Here is a 26,522-nt window from a genome sequence, read left to right as displayed (position 1 = left end):
ATTTTATCATAATTCGTTTTTTCTTTTCATGATGGCAGGTGAGGCACTACCTCACCTGCCTCCCCTGACTGCACGTCACTGAAAGGTGCTGATAGCTTTGAGATAGCTCGCTATGGGGGAGAAACAGGGCGCCAGTCGTTTGGGACTGATGACTTGAAGCAAGTGAGCACTATGCCCGTGGAGAGGGAGAGGTTGAAAATGTTTGCGAATACACCAGACAGCTGTTCCGCACAAGCTTTGAACACCCGGCATGTTGATGGATTTGAATACAAACGCACTTCCTCCCCTGCGTTCGCAAGAGTGCTGGCTGTCTCCACTATGGAGTAGGTTCTCTCTTGGAGATTGTTGTGGCTCAGTTCAATGCGGGCATAGCGACTGTTCAGCTTGTCTGGTAAAGAGTCAGTAGAGTCAGCTTTGAAGCTAGAGGTCTTATAATAATATTGCACATTACAAAAAGGCATTAACAATCACACACACAATCAAACTTTATCAAATCAATACCTGAGGCCCAAAAAATCGTCTTCAATGGCCTTCAATCAGAGCACATGTTCTTCAGTGCTATCTGGTAGTCATATGGTGTGTTTGCGAGTCTTTGGCTTTGTGTCATTCAATTATATTTGCCCTGAACTTTAAAAAAAATCTATTGGCAAGTTTGTGCTTAACATGTTTTAATTTGTCAAATTTGAACTCAGTGAAGCACTTTAAACGCTAGCTTTTTATTTGGAAATGTTACTTTAAACACTTTACTTTGTCATGTGTTTCAAATAAAAACTGGCATTTACCTTATTCTTGTTTAAAATCATTTGCACAATATATGAATGTATATGGAAAGCAATGTGAACTTGCACCAAACTTTTGTGCTGGTGCAGCTTAATAAAAGTGTTAGGCTCACCAGTTCGACCAATGCAAAAAGTTAGTCTGGAGCCCTGAATTGTATGGCTGAACGGAAATATATGGCAACATGTTATGAACAATATATAATAACTGAATATATATATATATATACTGTATATATATATATTTCTACCAAAATAAATGAAATACGACACTGGTTTGTCAATTCGAAAGAATAACAAGTTTCACAACATCGATCAACATGTCATCAAGGGGGGAAATGGGTCATGGTGTTACGACCCGAGGTTGGGGGAACCCAAACACACGACAACAGACGAGGGTTGTAAAGTTCAAATGTTTATTTATTGAGTAAATTATTTGAAGTGAGCAGAGGCTGGTTGAGGCAGGAGGCCACCCGTGGCGCCCCGATGGTATTAGGCTATTCTCCTTCCAGCAAACCGAAGTATGAACAGGAACTTTGGCCACGCTGGGTCGGTGTACAAACGATTGATGAAAGACTGCACCGCGATAGTGAGAGGATCTCAACAAGAACAGAGAGTTAGAAAACGACAATCTGGAATACTACCAACCTAGTTAGACAGTTTGACGATCTGGCGATAAAAGATTGAGAAGCCGGAGTAGATAAGCAGGAAGCGTTTATTAGGGTGATCCACAGTTGTGTATGGTTGAGTCTGAGAATATAAAAACGAGGCACTGATAACTTTGTAAGTGTACTCGTAAATGTCTCGTTTTATATGTTAAGACCCTTATTATACTACCAAAGAAGTGTAGGGCTACTTCTAGCCTTGTAAGTGGTTTAAACCTCATAGGGTGTTCGTTTTTTTGTTACACAGGAGGTGCTGCTGTGTCTGGTGGACCCATTGCCTTTTAATTCAACATAATCAAACTTTTTTTTTAAATACTCAACAGATGGTTACTTCATCCCAATTGCAAGTAATATAAACAACACATATGTTACATTTGTTCACTTTACCTTTGTTAAATCACATTTATGAATAGAGGTGCCACTCGTTTTTGTTTATTTTTGTATTAAAATGTAACAAAATAAGGAAATGCATCATAAAACAGGCATAACAGGGAAATAATCAACCCCATTAGAAATTGAAACATACTCAATAACATCTGTCTGAACAACACATTAAAGCCTTTGAACACGGCCATTATACGTATATCAGACTATACCACACATGAGGGGCAGAGTCTTACTGTGTGTGTATTGTATTTTTTGCACTGGTTGCATGTATATTGTGTTTTTCTGTCCATCATGGGTCCACACACTTCACAGCGTTTCTTTTTGGCTGACGGGCTGGTCCTACATCTGGCTGCTCACGGGTTGGTCCTGGGGCTGGCTGCTTGCGGGTTGGTCCTGGTCCTGGCTGCTTGCGGGTTGTTCCTAGGGCTGGCTGCTTACGGGCTGGTCCTGCCTGCTCACGGGATGGCCCTGGGCTGGCTGCTCGCAGGCTTGTCTTGGCTGCTGAAGGGTTAGTCCTGAGGCTCTTTTACGTTTCGGAGCTGGCTGATGCTCATCCTCCTCTTCAAACTCAGTGTCAGACTCAGAATTTTCAGAAATGTTATCCTCACTTTCTGAAACTATTTCCTCTGCATCACCATCAAAACCCTCTGTCTCTTCAAATATCAACTGTAAGGCAGTCTGAACAGAGAATCTCTTTGCCATTTTGATCAGTTGTGGTATGGAACCACGCTGACAGAGCTTTTTTATACTGTCAGGTCCCCAAGCTTGGTTCCCGCAAGACAGAGGGCGAAATGTGTGGGAATATGGGTGTAGATAGTGTTGGGTGCTCCAATGTTGCAACCTTGTGCGAGAACAGTGGGTGCACGCTGTGGGTGCTCACACCAAGGGCCCATTCACCTGCTTTACTCTCTCCTCTCTCTCTCTCTCACACACACACACACTAACACACACACTAACACACACACTAACACACACACACACACACACACACACACACACACACACACACACACACACACACACACACACACACACACACACAGAGGAGGAAGGGAAAATGAGGGTGCACAGAACCAACTAGCTCTGGATCCACTGGACCCGAACACCCTGTGTGTAATATAAATGTGATGGGGGGGGGTATACAGGGGGGGGTCCTTGAAAATGTTTTCTGATTTATGTTCCTCACAGAAAATGAGCCAAAGCCAATGAATCTTAGTTCAAAAAAATAATTATTTGTATCACTTTTATTAAGCTAAAAACTGAAAACGGGTCCCACAGACCCGAACACCTTATAAGGGAATAGCGATTTAGCTTTTACCATGAGCCATGCCCCTATCGTTCAAAGTTTATAGCGTTTTGGTAGAATCGGCTGAAAACAGTCAATTTAAGAATGCGTCAATGTGCTCTTTTTTGCTCCCAAACTAACACCCAACTCGTTATCATATCAAATATATCCCAAATCCATTTTACACCGGATTTCACCTTTAAGTCCTACAGCAGGGAGCATCAGAAAATAGTGGAACCATACAGCCAAATGTAAATGTATTACCATTTTATGCAATACATGGTTGAAGCTCGGACATGAATGATTCCTGATAGAAGTGGTAATTGATCCCATAGATCCTATCGGTGCAACAACCAACAGCCAGTTCATAACATTCATAATAGGCCTACTACTAATACGAGGGCTTACATCGTTAGACTATGGGCTTTTTTCATGGGCTCACCTCATTCAGATATAGATAGAGACTTGCAGACATTTAACTACATGGAAAGAGATTGTACTTAAAATAAGATACATGTTTTAAGCAGTACTTGCATTACTTAGAGGGAAATATATGATTCTGATATAATAACTTATATGAAATAATTGTCAAGAACATATGAAACTTAATTTAATTCAGTGATAAGACTATAAATTCAAACCAAATTAAAAAATTGAGAAATCGCTTTCACACAAATTAGAGAGAAAGTGATCATCAAAAACATGTATTTTAACAAGCCTAGCTTTGTTATCTGTCTATACATTCTGGGGGTGGATCACTCCAGCCACTTTCATTGCATTCAAGTTTGTCTGTTCCCTTTAATCTGAAACCATGGTAACAGATATAGTGTGCAACCAATTTGCCTGAGGATGAAAACAACAAAAAATCCCCGTTTTTTATGTCTGCTGGCGAATCACAAATGTCTGAAATTAGAGCAAAACGTTATTTCATGGGTTTACATAATTGTCTTCTTGTATAGTATAATAATGTTCAACAACCCACATCCCTGCACCTAATGCTACCAATTCTAACCTGTTTTCTTCTTTTCTCTCCAAGCTTCCAGGTTGATGTTTGGAATATGATTGCATGGCAGAAAACCATTTGGGTATTTCCCGTACTTAAATGCATCCAGTGGAATTTCAGTCACTTTGCTGTTGTCACAGATTATACGTGAAAGCGACGATTTTGAAAGCTCGGATATTTGGTGCTTGGTGAATGTACCTTGAGCCTCCCACCAAAACCTTAAGAATATGCAAATATGACATGGTAGGCTATGGGAATAAACCATTGATTATATTGAAGGTGTACTTCACAATGACCCTGCTCTATAAATATATTACCTGGTGCAAACTTTTCCAAAAAAAATAATTCTCAGTAAACATTTCAACCTGGTCCCACAGGAATCCGTGAAATTACCATGGACGCTGAACTCAAAATACGTAATCCTCACAGAAACACGCCAATTTCCGTGATATGGCCACGGATTTTGCTCCAATGCAAGTTGATTACACTCATATTCCGTGGCACATACACAGATCCCCGTTTCAATGAACGAGTCGACCACGGGCACTTAACTCAAAATCCGTGGTGGCCTCACGGAATCACTTAAATTGTCTGTGATATGCCATGGGTATCGCGGTTTACTTTTTCTACGGGGAATGTAGTTCAGGTATGACTATATTTATTATATAAAAAACTAGCTTAGGCCTACAGCAAATCATACATTGGACATATGGAGTTAGACTATTATATGTATATGGTTATAGGCCGAATTCGGTAAAAATGCTGCCTCTGTTGGCCCAACTAGATCGTCTCGTTGTCTCGTTATACGCTTTATAAGTTAATTATATTTAAATTATTATAACCATGTAGCATTTATTTTCTTGGCGTTATCATTACATCCTTTCTCATGACATCGATATAAATTATTGTTATAACGAGATCTGTATCTGACCATTGACCATCCTCTCGGAAATGAATTAAATTCATATTGACGGTATGGCACTACATCCCTATTCTCGCCGGCCCTTCTTGAATTTAATAGACCACTTTCGTTAGTTCGAGGAGGTCTGGTGGTCTCCGTATATAATAAATAAATATGTAGGCCTATGTATGCAAATAGGCAGGGACGGCTGGTATAAATGGGCTAACGCCTCGTGCCCACTACCTCCGTCCGTTGACTGATCTCCATTGACTTTGAATGGGGACGGCTGCGCAATGCATTGTGGATCCGTGCGCTGAAGGCTCCGTCAAAAAGTTGAAAAATGTTCAACTTTTTCGGCAGCAACGGATCCGTCATCCAATAAGAACACGTATGCAAATGTAAGCACTGTGACACTACTCAGGCTGACCAGAGTCGGCTCCAGAGCAGATCTACTGGAGGGGCATGGGTCGCCAGCGGGGGGGCACTGCCGTTTGTGAAATATTTTAACGCAAAAAAAGGGGGAGGGGTGTCGTGGATGCTAAACGCAAATAAGTGCAGTTTAACCACCTCTGCTATGTCATAAATAGTTTATTCACATCAACAGTTTATGAACCTCCAAAAAAACATTAAGTAGGCCTGGCACTGTTTAGAGAACAGCCTCCACAATACTCAAAAACACCCCTGACAACATATAACAGAACAGGACTGCTGACAGAAGGCACGCATTGTGGCAGAAAGTAGCCTATTGAACAAGCCACGCACCAGGCAGAAATGACACAATGCCATACGTATACAAGCCTATTAAACACCAATAGATAAACAAAGCAAACATTAATCAACAATTTACCTGCTTAGTAGGCCTTATAATGAAAGCCAGGGCTGGCTTCAAGAAGTGAATAAATTAACAACCGGAAAACATCTCCCCTTACCATTGTAAAGAGTTACAGGATACTGTTTTAACACAGTTTGGACAGGCCTGTCAGTCCCGAGATCATCAACCGCTGTCCGCTGACTTGGGGGGCTTGTAGATCGTCGTTGCTCTATGGCTGCGCGGGCTAAATCCGTTGGCGGTTGCCCGGAGCTTGCGTTAGCAGAAGGGCCAGCTCGGCTTTCAGAGACCCTGGCTGTACTAGTGGTGGTGGCCGGAGTGTCACAGTCTGCTACTGGCTGAGGAGGAGCTGGAGGACTAAGCCATTTTCGTAAATCCATGTTTGGTGATAATTAGCTAGTTAGGCAAACTTTCGTCTATGATGGAGGACCACTGTAATTTTCGATTAATACCAGGATTCTGCGGCTGCGCACTGCAGCTCAACAACGTTATTTTGAAATCAAATGTAACAAGTTTACTCAGCAACCAATGAGCATTAACCAAGCCTAACCTGCTATGCATGCACAACCAAATTGATGTGATTTCCCCGTTCATTTATTTTATTTCATTTAATTTACAGTTTGCACATTTAATATGTAAGGGCAGTGAAATAGTCTGCCAAAGACGTTGCTAAGCAACCGAAGACTCTGGGGTTGACAAGTTACGGAATACTTTCGGAGTGATACCAAAGACGTCATGAGAGGCAAAAAATCCTTTGTTTACCTTGACAGCGGTCATACTTGGCCCGAAGTTGTGAAGGACCCATGCAAGTGAACGGAGCGTTCCACAGCATTGAGAAGACCCGTGTAATAAGTAAGGGATAATGTATAGAACGCCGGTCATTATCGGGAATCTGATTGGATGACGGATCCGTCGCTGCCGAAAAAGTTGAAAATTTTTCAACTTTTTGACGGAGCCGAAGGCTCCCACGGAACGAACGGATCCACAATGCATTGCGCGTCCGTCCCCATTCAAAGTCAATGGGGATCAGTCAACGGACGGAGGTAGTGAGCACGAGGCGTTGGAAACCACCCCCATCCGTCAGCCACGCCTTCCGACGTCATTTGACGGGCGGTGCAGCGGGCACGAGGCGTATGCCCTCCCTACCTTTTACAGTAAAAATAAAAAATATTATTAAAAACCTTAGAACATATTGTTTTAAATTTTGGTAGAACCTAAAGCAGCAACAGCACCAAAAAGTGACAAAAAAAAACAGGATATATGATATAGGCCTATCTTTGGTTTTTTCCTGTGAATGGGCTAAATGTATTCAGCCCAAGCGGAGTAGTGTAAGTTTCCATTAAATTTTTATTGACAGGTATCATGACACGCCCCCTTCATATGCTTCCCATTTGGGCGAAAGTCATTCAGCCCAAGCACAGTAGCGTAAACGGCCATTTCATTGTGATTGACAGGTGTCGTGACACGCCCCCATTTGGGCTAATTTAATTTAGCCCAAGCACAGTAGCGTAAGCTTCCATTGACGTTTGATTGACAGGTGCCCTGACACGCCCCCTTTATATGCTTCCCATTTGGGCTAAATTAGTTTAGCCCAAAGGCTGACCTTGGACTTACAGCTAGCACAGTAGCTACAGTACAGTGACCTTCGACCAATCGCAGCAAGTGCAGTATGGCGTATGTGTAGTAATAATAATAATAATAATACATTTAATTTAGAGGCGCCTTTCAAGACACCCAAGGTCACCTTACAGAGCATATAGTCATCATTCAAAACTATGTAAAACAGACTAGGAATAAAAGGAAAACAGAGGTTAAACATGAAGAATAATAATAATTAATAACACTCAAAGACGCCTAAAGTGAAGGGGGGACCTCACTAACCACCACCAATATGTAGCACATATGTAGTATGTGTTTTTAAACGTTTCTATCATAATTTATTTATTTAAATAAAAGAATAAACATTAAATGTATCCATGAAATGTTGTTTTGTCACACAAATTAATTAATGCTGACTCATCTGTGTAATATTTTATTATTACGAAGTGCATTACGGAACGCACTGCTTTTACTGTCAGGAGTGCGGTAAGAATATGGCCGGTAATAGTGCATTTGTAAGCGGGTCAACAACGTTTCGTATCGAAATATTACAAAAGCATATGTCTAAATAACCCAACATGACGTGACAAGTGTGTAGAGAAAGTGGCCCCTCTCCCAGCTGCTTTTCAGCGACAGGCAGTAACAATAAGGGTCTCTAAGGAATCGGAAATGATCAAATTTAATGTTGCATACAACATTGCCAAAGAGGAGTTGCCATCCACCAAATTTAAATCCGAAATTATTCTCATGAGGAATGGATTAAACGTCAACCCGACGTAAAGCAATGAGATGGCATGTGCACAATTCATTGCGGTAATAGGCGACACCTTAAAGCAAAAGACAGCTGCGGATGTCGGAAACGGCACATACCTGTCATTCATGATTGACGGCGACACAGACGTCTCTACCAAAGAGTGTGTGATCGTCTACAGCCGCATTTTGCGCAAAGGGAGACCGGTCAACATTTTAATTGTTTAATACTTTAAGCACAATATTTATTTTTTTTGCTTAATGGTTTAGTTCGAAATGTTCAATTTCAGCTCAGTGAAGCACTTTCAACACCTTATTTTTCTTTTTATTTATAATTGTGCTTCAAATAAAGACACACATTTCTTCACACCTTATTCTTGTTTAAAAATCATTCACATTATATGAAAGTTATGAACAGAGATGACCTCATGGCGTCTGGAGCCCTGTGAAGTATTGATAAATGTAATGCATTCATTAGCCCACCCACCCAAAATCACCACCAGCCGTCACTGCAAATAGGTATAGGCCTATTACCTATTTATTTATATACATGTATTTATTTATTTCAAACGGAGACCACCAGACCTCGTAGCAACAAAATAAATAAATATATAAGGCTATGTATAAATATGTATGTGTGTGTACATATATGCATATATATATATATACACATATATGTACATATTGATATATATCTACACATATATATATACATATTTATATATACATAAATACACATACATAATTATAGATATTTATTTATTTCGTTATATATAAGCCTAGATGTTTATTTATTATATACGGAGACCACCAGACCTCCTCAAAGCAACAAAAATGGTCTATTCAAGATGGGTGCATAGGCGAGAACAGGGATATAGTGCCATACCGTCAATATGAATTTCATTCATATATATATAGGCTATGGTCATTTCACGGATCCCTGTGAGACCAGGTTGACTCAGAAATTTAAGCGATTCCGTGAGGCCACCACAGATTTTGAGTTAAGCGCCCGTGGTCGACTCGTTCATTGAAACGGGGATCTGTGTGTGTGCCACGGGATATGAGTGTCATCAACTTGCATTGGAGAAAAATCCGTGGCCATATCACGGAAATTGGCGTGTTTCCGTGAGGATTCCACGGATTTTGAGTTAAATGTCTGTGGTCCTGTGAGACCAGGTTGAAACATTTCATTCATTATTTTTAATATTGTTTAATTAAGAGCATCATAGTGTAGGTGCAGCTCAATCCGACCCCGTCTTTCTTACAATTCCAGCCGGCTTGCTAAAGATTCGTTCAATAACGTTTGATTTTATCACGGCTAGTATTTACATGGAGATTTTAAACGCCAATAAAAAGTATTTGTGAAGCGACCAAAGAAAACGGGCTTTTCAAAACATTACCCAAGTGCATGGTGCAATTAAGTAAATATCATAGACAACTGAGGGCTTTACAGAGTGAGGCTGATCCCATATTCTTTGTATCCATCTATAACACTTTCATTCCATGCAGATCGCTTCAAAAATAATCACATCGGTGAGCTATGGCATTCAAGGTTCTGGTATACTTTCTTATGGTGTCAAAACATTGCTGGACATATCATTTGCGTACCCTTGCATAGAAGTTTAATTAAAAAATGTAAAGCTCAATCAAATAGTGTGCTTACCGATCTCCATCTCGAATTGATTTCATTTGCTTGGCAATCAAGCAAGAAAACAGAGGGCCATTTCTGGAGTCTTTCAAGTGGTCCTCAACTAACCCTCCTAACCAAACATCAATATTGTCCGGGGTTTTATACATTTTCAGTATCTTATTAACAATTATCTTGTCTTTGACCACATCTTGGAAATCTTCTTTTATCTTTAAACGCTTGAGTCCACAAAATTCTCTCCAGTCATTGAATCCTGCAATGAGCGCATTATAAAATATGTTAATTGTGCCTTGAGAAATTAGAAGAGATGTTCTGAAGGACATATACCAAAGTATTTATTAATTAATTAATGAAATTACTTTCACACATTTTAGGTAAAAGCTGTCGAATATTTGTTGTTTATAAAATAGTAAGAAAGCATGACAGAAAACATGGGCAAACAACATTAGTTTGATACATTGTCTCAATTAGTGACATTAAGGTGGATAATTGTGTTGATAATAATAAAAAATAAACTTTTAAATAATAATATGACGATGTAAATGTGTTCATGCCAATTTTTTTAAATATTCAGATGTTTTGTTCTTGGAGAAAAGTTGTATATATCATATATCTTATCTATAATATTTATTTTTAACTATGTGCTTCTGACTTAACATTGCAATTGTTTGTTCAATAATTCCATATATCCACTGTGCAAAACTCTATACTACAATAATTAAACTAAATGGTAAACTCTCGCACTGATGTTGCACTTTGTTTTTCAGTTGTTTCGTTAAACGTAGCATTGGTCTCACCAGCAAGGGCATGATCGCGTCCCCTTTGGAGGTTCAGAGCAGCCAAGTCCAATTTCCATTGGATGTTGAGTACAACTAGCTTCTCCGTCATCTCCTCTGCTATTAATTTATCTGTGCTCACAGACGTTGCAGCCGTACCCATCAGACCTCGGAGCACTGGTTCAATCCCACCTATAGGCACAAACATTTAATTCTCAAACGAATAGTTTTTTAGGTAAATAGGGTGTTATAATTAAAATATATCAAAATCAAATATAAAAAATTCATCTACGTTATTTTTCAAATAAATGTTTTCATCACACTGTACCTTGCAAAAAGGTGCACGACATGAATGGAACTAACTTAAGTGACTTACTGAAGCAAGGTTCTCTATCTTGACCACAGGTTAAGTAAGGGTAGGGAAGCATACACACCGCACTTACCTTCTTTGACTATTCTCCATGGACTAAAGAATGTGTGGTGTAGTCTCAGGTGAGTAAATTGCTCATGTGTCTGGAAGCTTTCATTAAGTCTCCTCACAACTGTAGAGATGGTGGCATGGCCAAACCGAAATGCAGCAGTGGCAAACACATTTGAGGCTGAGGGGTTCACTGTTGGATCATAGCCCATATAGGGTCCAATGTAGCGATCAAATGATTCCTGCCCAATTATTTTTGGAATATAATCCCTCATTGTTATAATCTGGTTTAAAGAAAGTTTGGATACATTTAAAAGGTAGACAATTTTTTTTTATCATTGCAAGTGTTAATTGTACATTTATGGCAATATGATATTTTATACAATTCCAATCATTTCACTTTACACTGCTTTAACATTACTATTCTGTAAACCGTACAATCCTTTGCACCTTTGCAAGTAGCAGTTTACTTTCTGTGTACAAGTCACATTCTTTCAACAACAACTCTACATTAAAGACGCTTTGAGCCTGTGTCAGCAAATTCACATCCCAGAGAAGTTGTAAACATTGCTGGTAGCCAGGAGGTGTGACTTCTGCACCTTAGCACCGCCCACTGCAGAGTCTGATGTCCCGCTATTACGGTATAACCCGGTACCTGGTTAATCTATTGAATCGTGTCTCAGAGCACGATTGTCAGACTTTTTCTGTGCTACACAGAACGAAATGTAAACCAATGCATTCTGAATGGGAGCGCTTCTCAGACGAGAGAGAGAGAGAGAGAGAGAGAGAGAGAGAGAGAGAGAGAGAGAGAGAGAGAGAGAGAGAGAGAGAGAGAGAGAGAGAGGCAGAGAGAGAGGGAGAGAGAGAGAGAGAGAGAGAGAGTACAGTACAGTGAAACCTCTAGTTATATGTATATCCGATTTTTGAAGCAGGCCTCCTAAAAAACTGAAACAAATTGTTCGTGCTCCACAGAACGTCATGTAAACCAATGCATTTTAAATGGGAGCGTTTCAGAAAATTTTGTACTCGACAGAATGAAACGAGAGAGAGAGAGAGAGAGGAAGAGAGAGGGAGAGGCTTCAGAAGGGATTTGAGCAGATAGTACAGTGCACCCTGTACTAAACATTTCGTGCTCATGCTCACGAAAAGTAATCTATTGAATCATGTCCCAGAGCACAATTGTCCGACATTATTCGTACTGCACAGACCGAAATGTTAACTCATGAATTTGGGATGGGAGCGTTCATCAGAATATACACAGAATATACACAGGTATATATATATATATATATATTAGTGGTGGGCATAGATTATTATTTTTAATCTAGATTAATTCCAAAATCTATCTAGATTAATCTAGATTAAAATGGCAAACGGCAAAAAATCTGTTCGTTTACCTTGACAGCGGCCAATTATACTGGCCAATGGTGATTTATCAAATATAATTCACCGCCGGAAGTTGTGAAGTGCCCATGCAAGTGAACGGAGCATAAACAAAAATAATTGACAGCTGAACGTTGGGAAGGCCCATGCAAGTGAATGGAGCAGTCTACAGCATTGAGAAGAGCCGTGTAATAATCCATAATAATGTAAGGTTTAGAAGTTAAATATTTGAAAGTTGTAGAATAAATTAATATAATTTATATTGGAGTTAATTTGCTAGAAATGTACTTACAATCTTTTGTCAGTTAATCATTTACATATTTATGTTACACAATTATTACATATTAAATGTTTACATATTTAACACAGTCAGGATATTCTGTTGAATCTGCCTCTCTGATTCCCTCACGTTTACCTCAGTCTAAATTCTAGCTTCTGATTGGTTTGTTCAGTCACGTGATGGGTCCGAACAAGGAAGTGTTTGAAAATAGATTAACGGCGATATTTTTTTTATCGCGCGATAAAAGTTTTGCGTTAACGCAGCCGTTAACGCCCCACCACTAATATATATATTGTGGCAGACGCCAGAGAGGAGTGAGCGGAGTGGTAGGTCTGGCAACCTGCTGGCTCCACCCCCAAGCCATACATGGACTTCCTCCAATCAACGAGGCAGGCCTGAAGGCCATTAAGCTGGAGTGCTGGCTGTTAAAAGAAAGAGCAGGCTACCACACGCCGGAGCTAGGGCGGGAGCTAGGGCTAGCAACCTACAGGCAGGATCTGTGTGATCGCCTGGAAGCTCGGTACGGCCTAGAGAGAGAGATAGAGAGACCTTGAAGTTTATTGATTACCTGTGTACCGACCGCTTGTTTGAGGACCCTACTGGTGACGACCGCTGGACACAGATTAAGGACTACGGACTTTGGATCACCCTTTACCCCACCCTGGTGAAGTTATTTACCCTGTGAATAAATCTCCCCTTCAAACTGCTTTGTGTGTTGTTTCGGTTTATCTGTCCAACTCGGTGGCGTGGAAACCCCACACCCACTGGCCCGCTACAATATATATATACGTGTGTGTGTGTGTGTGTGTGTGTATACACACATGTATATATATATATATATGGTGTCCCTCAAGGCTCTGTACTGGGGCCTCTTCTGTTCTCCCTCTATACCAGATCTCTGGGCTTGGTAATTGCATCACATGGCTTTTCCTATCACTGCTATGCTGGGGACACTCAGCTATTTCTCTCTTTCCCCTCATCTGATGAAGCCCTGATTGCAACACGCATATCAGAATGTCTGGTGGACGTCAGCACCTGGACAACTGCCCATCACCTGAGGTTTAACCTCAACAAAACCGAGCTCCTCCTAATCCCAGAGAAATATTGCCCACACATGGACTTACTGGTCACCGTTGAGAACATCACTGTATCTCCCTCTCCAACTGCCAGAAACCTCAGTGTGGTATTGGACAATCAGTTATGCTGCACCGCAAACATCACTGCGCTGGCCCGATCCTGCAGATTTGCACTTCACAACATCCGCAGAATCCGGCCCTTCCTCACAAGGGAAGCAGCTCAGCTTCTAGTCCAATCACTGGTCATCTGCCGCCTCGATTACTGCAACTCACTCCTGGCTGGACTTCCTGCCTCTGCAATTAAACCTTTGCAGCGCATCCAGAATGCGGCAGCACGCCTCGTGTTCAACCTACCGAAGTTCTCCCATGTGACCTCCCTTCTTCCGGGACCTCCACTGGCTCCCTGTAGTAGCTCGCATCAAATTTAAGATGATGGTACTGGCATACAAGGCAGTCGATGAGACTGCCCCTGCCTACCTCCAAGCATTGCTAAAGCCACACACCCCAGCTCGATCCCTCCGCTCAACTACCTCAGTTGGACGTCTGGTACCGCCATCGCTAAGAGCTAGCAAAGGCCGTTCAGCAAAGTCACAACTTTTCTCGGTTTTGGGACCTCAGTGGTGGAACGAGCTCCCTGCCGCTCTCAGGACCGCAGAGTCGCTCACTATCTTCCGAAAAAGACTCAAGACTAACCTGTTCAGAGTCCACCTCGACACTGCATAGCCACCCTCCCCCTTCTGGCCACCATTGTACACTGTATTGTATTGTATTGTATTGTATTATAGTACATAACTGTGTAGCAACTGCAGTAGCTGCTATCATTGCTGTAACGCGGGGAATTGGTTAGCCTAGCGATTGTTGTACTTGCACTTGGTTCTATGAACATCCTTTCTGTACCGACAGCGATATATTGATGCACTTCTTATGACAAATGTACTTATTGTAAGTCGCTTTGGATAAAAGCGTCTGCTAAATGCCCTAAATGTATATATATGTGTATATATGTATATATGTTTGTGTGTGGATGTATATATGTGTGTGTGTGTATATATATGTGTGTGTGTGTGTGTGTGTATATATATATATATATATATGTGTGTGTGTGTGTGTGTGTGTATATATATACGTGTGTGTGTATATATACGTGTGTGTGTGTATAGATATGTAGATAACGGACTAGGGACTTCGGATCACCCTTTTCCCCACCCTGGTGAAGTTCTTTGTGTGTTGTGTCGGTTTATCTGTCGAACTTGGTGGCGTGGAAACCCCACACCCACTGGGCCGCTACAATATAGATATACGTGTGTGTGTGTGTGTGTGTATATATATGTATGTATATATATGTGCATGTATATATATGTGTATGTATATATGCATATATATGTGTGTGTGTGTGTGTGTATAGATATATGTGTTTGTTTGTATATATATGTGTGTGTGTATACATGTGTGTGTGTATATATATACGTGTGTGTGTGTATATATGTGTGTGTATATATATAAATATATATATATATATGTGCATGTATGTATGTATATATATATGTATATATATATATGTGTGTGTGCGTGTACATATATATATGTATATGTATGTGAGTATATATATATATGTGTATATGCGTGTAATGAGGAGACGATCTAGTTGTGGGCCAGCAGAGACTGAATTTTAAACAAATTCGATCCATAACCTTATTTTTTATATTGTTTATATATTATAAGTATTTTAATATTGTCTGGTTATACCTGAACCGCACTTCCACATTTGTGGAAGTGGATTTTCAATGGTCAAATACAGATCTTGTTATAAAGGTAATTGAATAAAAGCTAAATTTTCTACTAGAATATTATAACTAAATAATTGTAGATTTATATATATATATATATTATATTTTAATATTTAATTATTCAATATTAAACCCCTGCATTTCAATTGGGTTATTTTTTTCGACTACAGAAGGGGGGGCGGGTTGCGAAGTGTACGCCCTAGTTATGGATTGGTCAAAAACAACAATCCCATTTATCAAATTTTCTCGTCTCGTTACGGAAATTGTTTGAGAAACGCTCCCATTCAAAATGCATTGGTGGCAATCTTAGTTGAAGGCTTGACATCCTAATGAATATTCGAAATGAATAATAACTGTTACATACCTGATGTAGAGCTCCAATGATCTTGCGGGTCTCTTGGTACACAGTCTCTTTGCTCCAATGACTATTTAATACTTTCAAGGCACCTGCCAACCGATTGTGTTCCCTCAGCCACAGGGTATGCAGGGCGATCAGGGAAAGACCTTCATTGACTCGACCATCCCCAGCAGCAAAACACTCTACTCTTGGGTCCTCTTGAGCTGCCCTAGGATTCTGGAAGCAAGCAGATGGGCTGGCTTCCACAGATGGCAGGTATGGTCTGCCTTCTCCATCTTTGAATATCTTATTAATAGCTAACCTGCCAGTCGAGCTAGTGTAATTGCGTATAAGGCTCTGTAATTCTAGCGTGTGACCGTACACAACAGAGGCGTCAATAAATGATGTTATTGTATTAATTTGCTGACGCTGTAAAAGAAAATTGTTTGCCAATTGAAGATTGTCAATACAGGCTGGTGAGGATCGAAAAAAAGGCATGCAGCCTTTGGCAGCTGACTGCAGATCATGTGACTGTAGAAAAAGAAAGACTTGTTAAATTGTTTTATTATTATTTCCCTATGAATATAGTTATAATGGATTGCACTCATAATTTACCTGAATTGGAAAGCATGGGTGGATATTTTGGCATGTGCCAAGACAATCCACCCCTATATCAGCAGCATCTCGAGTGCTCTGAGGGGTGAAGGTTATGTCGTGGTCTATGAACTGTCCCCATTCAATCATCAATTGAGAATACAAATTCTCTTTCCGTTTGAAAGAGGATTTCATTATTTTCTTGCTGACTGCTTCTACCTGTTAACATGGGATGGTGATTAAATCAATGTTTCTTTATGATAATTGTTTTGGGGCAATTTATCCCAACACTATCGAGGGGTAACCAATCAATTTATTGTTTACACAATGTTTAAACAATGCTTTGTATTCACAATCAGCCATAATAATTCTATAGCAGTATTTCACAGCATTCAAATTGTTGAATTGCAAGTGTGTTTTTATTGAGTGCTTAAAACAATGTCATAGGTCAGCATCCCTTGACTCAGATCTGTGTGTTTGAGTCTTTGGGCCCTATCTTGCACCCAGCGCCATTGACTTTCTACATCGACGCATGTATCGTTGCGAGTATGCTCCCAGCGTAAGGCTGTTTGTTGCCGCAGCAAACTCGCGCCACTACACTTGCACCCTGAGAGGCGTGTCGACGAAAAGCAGAGGGGTGTTCAGGCGCAAATGATACATGTTGCTATTTTACAGATCGAAAAAGCATATGCGCCACTGACCAAATAATTCCTGGTCTAAGTGCACTAGCGGATAGGGCAGTTGCTAATTTGACATACAATGGCAGGTTGGAACTGCAGCATAAGCTTAAACACCAGTAGGCCATAAACAGCACAAAGATGCAAACAATTAGCCTAATAGGGGCTACATAAATGAACTCTGTAGTAGGCTATGCCATGCCTTAAAACAATAATAATAACAATAATAAACTCGAGCAAAGTAAGCTATATTCCTGCTTCCAAAACAAAATCTTGTTTTAGGGTAAATTATTTTGGTTCAATTATTTTGGAAAGAACAGCTGATACAGCCGTTAGAAGTTGTACTTTAAAACAATGCATCTGCAAACACCTTACAGCAAACCCATATTTTCTTGACAGACATCATGTACAAGAACATTTAGGATTGATGAGTATTTGATCGTGAGGAAACATAGTTTTACCGCAAGTGATTGTTTAAAATAATTTATGAATGCGGGTGATGCTTGGCACGTGCTTGTGTACACCCATCTGTTTACTTGACCTCGCCGTTATGTTATCAACCCACGCAAACTAAACACGTAATGCATAATACAGTCCATGGCAATGTATATTTACGGGGGGGGGACATGCATATTACAAACACAAGTCGATAACGATAATGTATGCAAAGAAACTATGTTTGTTAATGTATTGCCACGTTCATTAAATAGACCCACAGTTGCGGCCACAGGACCGCATATCATATATGTGTTAAGTTCTCTTTGCCGAGATTTACATGACGACTAAGTGTTTCTGAAGTTGTCGAAGAAGCGCTATTCCATGTGTGAATTAGGCCTATTATTTGGCCATAAACTGAGCCACTTGAAGCTTGAAATTCATGTGGTCATGCATCCGTCTCAGCGGAGACTGCAAACACGCTGTCAAAATATCAACTCATCTCATCTCAGGGTCGGGTCGCGGGGGGAGCAGCTCAAGCAGGGGGCCCCAGACTTCCCTTTCCCGGGCCACATTGACCAGCTCTGACGGGGGGATCCCGAGGCGTTCCCAGGCCAGTGTTGAGATATAATCTCTCCACCTAGTCCTGGGTCTTCCCCGAGGTCTCCTCCCCACTGGACGTGCCTGAAACACCTCCCAAGGAAGGCGCCCAGTGGGCATCCTTACCAGATGCCCGAACCACCTCAGCTGACTCCTTTCTAAGTAAAGGAGCAGCGGCTCTAATCCGAGTTCCTCACGGATGGCTGAGCTTCTCACCCTATCCCTAAGGGAGACGCCAGCCACCCTTCTGAGAAAACTCATCTCGGCCGCTTGTACCCGCGATTTCGTCCTTTCGGTCATCACCCAGCCCTCATGACCATAGGTGAGGATAGGAACGAAGATCGACCGGTAGATCGAGAGCTTTGCCTTGCGGCTCAGCTCTCTTTTCGTTACAACGGTGCGGTAAAGCGAACGCAACACCGCCCCCGCTGCTCCGATTCTCCGGCCAATCTCACGCTCCATAGTACCCTCACTCGCGAACAAGACCCCGAGGTACTTGAACTCCTTCACTTGGGCTAAGGACTCATTTCCTACCCGGAGTAAGCAATCCATCGGTTTCCTGCTAAGAGTCATGGCCTCAGATTTAGCGGTGCTGATCCTCATCCCAGCCGCTTCACACTCGGCCGCCAGCTGATCCAGTGAGTGCTGAAGGTCACAGGCCGATGATCCAATGAGGACCACATCATCTGCAAAAAGCAGTGACGAGATCCTCAGACCACCGAACTGCAACCCCTCCCCACCACGACTACGCCTCAATATCCTGTCCATGTATATCACAAACAGGATCGGTGACAAGGCGCAGCCCTGGCGGAGACCAGCACCCACTGAGAACGAAACTGCCGAGGACGCGAACACAGCTCTCGCTTTGGGAGTACAGAGATTGGATGGCCCTGAGGATAGACCCCCTTACCCCATACTCCCGCAGCACCTCCCACAGTTTCTCCCGGGGGACCCGGTCATACGCCTTCTCCAGATCCACAAAACACATGTAGACCGGATGGGCATACTCCCAGGCCCCCTCCAGGATCCTTGCGAGAGTGAAGAGCTGGTCCGTAGTTCCACATCCGGGGCGAAAACCGCATTGTTCCTCTTCAATCTGAGGTTCGACGATCGGCCGAACCCTCCTTTCCAGCACCTTGGAGTAGACTTTACCAGGGAGGCTGAGAAGTGTGATACCCCGGTAATTGGCACACACTCTCTGGTCCCCCTTTTTGAACAGGGGAACCACCACCCCGGTTTGCCACTCCTTTGGCACTGTACCCGACTCCCACGCGATGTTGAATAGGCGTGTCAACCATGACAGCCCCTCAACACCCAGAGCCTTTAGCATTTCTGGCTGGATCTCATCAATCCCTGGGGCTTTGCCACTGCGGAGATGTTTGACTACCTCAGTGACCTCCACCAGGGAAATTGACGACGAAACACCATCAACCTCGAGCTCTGCCTCCAACATAGAGGGCGTGTTATTCGGATTCAGGAGTTCCTCAAAGTGTTCCTTCCAACGTCCGACGACCTCCTCAGTTGAGGTCAACAGAGTCCCATCCTTACTGTACACAGCTTGGATGGTTCCCCGTTTCCCCCTCCTGAGGTGCCGGATAGTCTTCCAGAAACACTTTGGTGCCGACCGAAAGTCCTTCTCCATGGCCTCTCCGAACTTCTCCCACACCCGCTGCTTAGCCTCCGACGCGGCAGCAGCTGCAGCCCTTCGGGCCTGTCGGTACCCTGCAACCGAGTCAGGAGTCCTCCAGGATATCATATCCCGGAAGGCCTCCTTCTTCAATCGGACGGCTTCCCTGACCACCGGTGTCCACCACGGTGTCCGAGGGTTACCGCCCCTTGAGGAGCCTAAGACCCTGAGGCCACAGCTAGCCACCGCAGCTTCAGCAATGGAGGCTTTGAACACCGCCCACTCCGGCTCAATGCCCCCAACCTCCACAGGAATGCCAGAAAAACTCAGCCGGAGGTGTGAGTTGAAGATACCTAGGACGGGGGCCTCCTCCAGACGTTCCCAGTTCACCCGCACTACTCGTTTGGGCTTACCAGGTCAATCCGGAAATTTCCCCCATTCCCTGATCCAACTCACAACCAGATGGTGGTCGGTTGACAGTTCCGCCCCTCTCTTTACCCGAGTGTCCAAAACATGCGGCCTCAGATCCAATGACATGATCACAAAATCGATCATTGATCTTCGGCCTAGGGTACTCTGGTACCAGGTACACTTATGAGCACCCTTATGTTCGAACATGGTGTTTGTTATGGATAATCCATGACTAGCACAGAAGTCCAATAACAAACGACCGCTCGGGTTTAGATCAGGGAGGCCGTTCCTCCCAACCACGCCTCTCCAGGTGTCTCCATCGTTGCCCACGTGGGCGTTGAAGTCTCCCAGCAGAACTACGGAGTCCCCTACTGGAGCCCCATACAGGACTCCATTCAGGGTCTCCAAGAAGGCCGAGTACTCTGTGCTGCTGTTTGGTGCATACGCACAAACAACAGTCAGAGTTTTCCCCCCTACAACCCTTAGGCGCAGGGAGGCGACCCTCTCGTCTACCGGGGTAAACTCCAACACCGCGGTGCTCAGCCGGGGATTTATGAGTATCCCCACACCCGCCCGGCGCCTCACGCCCTCGGCAACTCCGGAGAAGAATAGAGTCCAACCCTTATCCAGGAGTACGGTACCAGAGCTGAGACTGTGCGTGGAGGTAAGCCCCACCAGATCTAACTGATAGCGCTCCACCTCCCTCACAAGCTCCGGTTCCTTTCCCCACAGCGAGGTGACGTTCCACGTCCCCAGAGCCAGCTTCTGCCGCCCGGGTCTGGTCCGTCGAGACCCCTGACCTTCGCTGCCACCCATGTGGCTGCGCACCCGACCCCAACGGGTCTTCCCACAGGTGGTGGGCCCATGGGATGAAGAGAGGGGGTGTGCCACGTAGTTTGTTCGGGCTGTGCCTGACCGGGCTCCGTGGCAAACCCGGCCACCAGGCGCTCGCCATCGAGCCCTCCGTCTGGGCCTGGCTCCAGACGGGGGCCCCGGGCTTCCTCCGGGCCGGGAGGAAGTCCGATATTCATTGGAGTTTTTGAACCATTCTTAGTCTGGCCCCTCACCTGAGACCACTCTGCCATGAGAGACCCTACCAGGAGCACAAGGCTCCAGACAACACAGCCCTCAGGTTCACAGGGACACGCAAACCTCTCCACCACGATAAGGTGACGGTTCCAGGAGAGGCCAAAATATCAACTCGTCAAGTTCAAATCCGGTGGCTCTTAAAGGGGATGGGAGATGGAGCTCTGATTGGTTTGTTGCACGTTTCGTCCAAAAGACACCTACGGGTTTCAGACCAACCCATTTTAGATTTGCATCGGGCGCAAGAGACATTTATCCGCCGGTATCTTAGCAACAACGCCAGAGATCCGCCCAAAAAGCTATGTGCGTTTCGCTTCTAACTTGCGTTTCAGACCGTTAAAATAGGGCCCTTCATCTGAATGATTACCAGGGGAAGTGTAAATCCATTATGAAGCCGTCCAGGGTTCCAACCCTTAGGCTGCTTCTCTCCATCTTCATATTGCGCTGGAAGCCATCGGACCAAGGCAGTGTTAGCTGCACCCCATGTAGGATTGTGTCTGAAAGAATTGTGTACCACTGAATATGGCGGAATCTATTTACATTGACATGTCTTAAATATGGCATTGGCACAGAAAGTGAGATATCCACCTGTTATTGCAGAGACCAGAAATGGTTCGGTAGTTGTCCAAAGGACTTTGCCATAGACAAATGGCTGCATGTGCGGGTGAAGGGCAACCAGATAAGTCTGCCATGAACTCCAGATCCTCCAATGGAATATGCTCTTGAAATATAAGGCAAACAACTTTACTTGATTTTCATCTTAAATATGTGGTATTTAAAATGATTTGCCCTATTATTTGCCTTGCCTTTTACTTAACTTAACTTTACTTGTAAAAGGAACGAAAAATAATAATGATCAACATTTGTGCAAACAATTCAATCATGCAAGTATTGCGCAATGGACGTTTCTGTACCTGAAGCAACCATATCCCTTTTATTTCTCCATTTTGCTTCATCTTTTAATAGTTGCAAGTTCTTTTCAAAGACCTCAGCAGCTTGAGAAACCATCAAGGACCCAGGCTCAACTTGGCGGAAGAATGAAAACGTCAGGGACGAGGTCTTGCCACTTTAAAAGATGAGCAGATGTCAGTGAGATACTAATTATTGTTCTGTTTTTCACAAGAAACATAATAAGTAAAATTAGTGATTTGTTACCGTTTGCTGTGAATAGCATTTTCAATCATTTGACGGTTTTCTTGATGTGAGGAGTTGAATATTTCCTGGATGATAGATTTAACTGAAAAAGATATATATGTTTATACTGTAGGCATAAACAGAGGTCTAAAGGAGAGCCAAACCCTGTCTTTAATTATTGGGCAGAATGTAAAACATTCAGTAGTTAAAAGGGTAACATGCATAGGCATGTTTGACCTGAGAGGGATTAGAGGTGTTTGGCTGTCCCTTTAGGCAACAATATTGAACACAGGTGAGGTAGATTTTTACTGGTAAAATAAGTCACAGTCTGAACTGAACCCTAGTGCCTTAATAGTGTATTTTATGCATTGATTGCTGTTATCCTCTCTTGGATAGCTATCAAGAATCGATCAAACATTATTTTCTCTAATCTACCACCACTTACCTTAAGAAACACCTGTGTATCTCAATGTATCAATGAGACAAACCAGATGTTTAATTTTGTTATAAAATTAAATCATTCTGCCCTTAGCCTTCTGTGTGCACTCAAATCTGAAATTTGGATCACACCTGCCCATTGCTTTTGTGGCCTACAGGCAAACTGGAGCCATATGCAGACACCAAGTAAGTGTAAGATTATTATGATACTGTAAACATGACGAGACCTGTTGAATAGTTTAGAAGAAAAACAACTGGATCAGGCCCGTTGAATGGTTTGCCCAGGGAAAACCCTGCTCTTTTGTTATTTTTGGCCAGGTCTCTCTATAGCTATAGTATCACCTGTACAGTGAATATCTTGCTGCAGAAAAGACAGGGAAATTACATGCATGGAAACAGATTCTTTTTTTGTGGAATCAAAAGCAGAAGGACTTGCTAATGTTGTAAATAAATGAACCCAGTCATTGTTAAGTAATTGAAAATGTTCCTTATAAATATCTATAAATAATCTTTATATGCATTTTTTTAAACACTTCTAGAGCTGAGACACAGAACATGGGAGGAACAAGGAACAGTACCTCCCAAATGTAATTGCACAGTTTGTAGCTCTCTTCATAGCCTGTGGGTGAAAACACTTTTGCATTTGGCATCTCAAAAGCAGCTATTCTTCACAGCATCTATAGAAGATGTGGTATCTTCTCTTATTATGGTTTTAATAAGATATTGCGGATCACTGCAAATTAGGATTCTATTTTGCCTGACACGGCTGGACTGTCTTTCAGTGCTACAGATATTTTTATGGTGTGTGAATATCGAGCGCGAGCATGCACTCTATGTGTCCACACATAGCTTAAGGCAAGCACTCACATTTGCCTATGCTGACTGAGCCCGGGATGCACGACTGAGCATGAAAGGAGAGTGCAATTGTGCAATTATGTGGATGACTGATGACTGCCGTTTGTCCCCATTATTTTGTCACGTAATGGGACAAAAAATTGGACACAGATGACGCCAGGACTTTGGACCCAGAGATGACACACATCGAAACCCAGACTACACTGTCCTTCTGGAGATGGAGGGGCCCTCCGAGCGGCGGCCCCAAGCCAGGAATTCTCCAAGTGGTGCAGGGGGTACCTGGACCTGAAAAGTACCTGGACCTCAAAGCTTAAAAGAACAAGGAGCTAGTCACTGACTTCGGCACTGAGAAGCCAACAATTGGAAGTCAATTGCCAGAACTTTGAGAATGTGGAGGCATTTACATACCTTGTAACCCAACACTAACCTCAAACACACTTTCAAACCAGTGAAACATTATTCTGAAATCGTCACCTTGTGACGATTTCAGAAGCTGCACATAAGCTGCAATATCTGCACATAGCCACAAGGGGACCAGGACCAACATATAACCTGTACTAACTGCACATAGCCACAAGATGGCAGCATCATCACACATATGAGGAAGCCGGAGGCAGGCTCTCCAAACCTTAGCCAATCAGAGCATGTACTACGTCATATAGGCCACGCCTACTCCATATTTAAACAGCTGCACACCCCAAGGGGGGGGGGGGGCAGAAAAACTGGGTAGCTAATTTACCTAGATGATCAGCTGAGTGTCTCTTCAGCGTGTATATACAATTCCCCTCCTATTGCTCTATAGTTACCATACCGAAACTTTACAAAATAAAGTGAGTTAAAAGTAATCCTCATTACTTTTAACCCACCTTTTCTTAAAGAACACGACAACCACTTCTTCTTGAGAAAACTCTAAGGTCCACAAATTTGCCCTATCTGCATTTTTCAGCTGTTGGTTTCTGTCCATTATCACATTCAACATTACCGTATGGTTTGGTTCCATGAGAAACATCCATCACAACCCCCTCAACGATCGTCCCAGCAGAAGGACAAAGCTTAAATGATCACTCATAGCCTCAGACACACCCCACACTCGGCACCACCATTAGAACTACCTTCCTTCAAGACACAGCTATACGTCACTCCTATTCAAAACCAAGCATGCCATATCAAGAGTCGTTTCCACACATGTCCTCCTCTTTTTCACCGCATTTATATATCAAGGAAGTTTGACCCTGAGGTTGATTCACACTTATTCACACTTGATGCTTTATGTGGAAATCAAGTAGACTCAACTGGGGATTTGGGGGGTAGGCTTGCAAGGGGCGGAATATGAAGTAGGGTCTAAGTTGGCAGGAGGCAGGGTAAGTGTGGCCGCTGTCATTCTAATTTGTTTTGGTTTGACCAGAAGTTATCGCAATCATCTTAAATGTTGCTGCAGCGATGCATCATATATTCTGTTACTTCCATAACATTCGCATGGCTCGATGAAAGATTAGAGCATGAGTTAGAGACAAATAGAAGAAACAACGAAGAAGAAAGCCGTACCACTGCATTACCGGAGCTTCATTTCACATATAATAAACACTGGGACAAATGTAGTTGATTTTTGTGTTTAAAAGAAAAGGCTGTGACCCTATAATGTTCAGTTAACTGAAAAAAAATTAAATCTATATACGCGTGCAGCTGTGTACTACTCATGTATTGTAATTTATTGGATGATGTGTACTTTTAGGGTTATGATAAGACCTATCTTTAAGTGTTCAACACGAATGACTCTGAAAACTAGTGGCAACATTTAAATATTTTTAAACCATTCAGTGAACGGAAGGAAACAGGCTGATAATCAAAAACAGACAGAAGCGTCAGCAACACGCCCACTCAAATGATGTGAAATGCCGACATTCTACTCCTCATTTACATATAACGTCATTTACATTTCCGCCGGATAAAATCCTACCTCAGGGATATTATTTTTTGAGGATGTTTTCAGGATAAGGACCAAAATATTTTTGCCGTGACGAGATTAAAGTCGACACGTCAACTTTAAAGTCAACATGTCGACATTAAATTAGAAATGTCGAGAATATAGTTTAAATATTATGTCGACTTTAATCTCGATTTGTCGACTTTAAAGTCTACATTAAACTCGAAATGTCGAGAATACAGTTGAAATCAATTGGGAGAGATAGCAACTGCTCCACCGGGCCTGCACTGAATCCAATGGCTTGTGTAGATAATTTGGCAAAATTGTATTTCAGAATCGGGTTTAACAATAAAGAGATCTTCGCTGTTTTAGCGCAGAACCACACGACACACACGAGTATTAGGGCCACACATGAAGAAAAAAATTATTTTTGCCATGACGAGATTAAAGTCCCAACGTCGACTAGTAACACGTCTGTTCATGTCCTCCTCCTGAACGGACGAAGTTTTCCGCACAACCTTTTCAGCGTCCTTACACTAATCACCACACTGTTGTTCTGCGCTAAAACAGCGAGGCATCTCTTTTTCTCCCCGTCGGTGGATCTCGCTGAGGCCATCGACATCTTCGGGGCCGGAGTTCCGTACGCCCAGGACGCCGACGAGCACTTCGAGGTTGACGACGTCGCCTCCTTGGACGACGTCTTTCCTGGTTCTGCGTCCGAGTTCTCCCGCTCCGGGGCTTCCATCGAAGCCACTATCGTCCCGAGGGAGAGCCCATTAGCTCCGGATGGACTATTTGGGCCCCGGTTCTCGGAGTTGCTCGCTCACCAACAAAAAAAAAC

The 26,522-nt window shown here is 42.8% G+C and overlaps 1 protein-coding gene and 1 long non-coding RNA gene across 2 annotated transcripts in view; both read right to left on the bottom strand.

Moving 5' to 3' along the window:
- The window catches only part of LOC132457190 (uncharacterized), a 419,436-nt gene that overhangs the window by 373,435 nt on the left and 19,479 nt on the right, over positions 1-26,522 (bottom strand). The gene's annotated exons all lie outside the window — the stretch shown is intronic.
- Positions 2,946-26,426, bottom strand: tpo (thyroid peroxidase). Its single transcript, XM_060051920.1, has 11 exons — positions 26,217-26,426; positions 22,245-22,398; positions 21,919-22,051; positions 21,698-21,827; positions 16,516-16,713; positions 15,928-16,431; positions 11,063-11,321; positions 10,641-10,811; positions 9,859-10,096; positions 4,126-4,334; positions 2,946-4,016 (listed from the first exon to the last, which is right to left on the bottom strand). Exons 1-11 carry the CDS (start codon positions 26,424-26,426, stop codon positions 3,841-3,843), a joined length of 2,382 nt encoding a protein of 793 aa, XP_059907903.1. The 3' UTR covers positions 2,946-3,840.

The sequence above is a fragment of the Gadus macrocephalus genome, chromosome 5 (genome assembly GCF_031168955.1).
Source record: "Gadus macrocephalus chromosome 5, ASM3116895v1".
NCBI classification, from domain to species: domain Eukaryota; kingdom Metazoa; phylum Chordata; class Actinopteri; order Gadiformes; family Gadidae; genus Gadus; species Gadus macrocephalus.
Note: the sequence above shows the minus strand (reverse complement) of the source record. Positions and strands in the feature narration are given on the sequence as shown.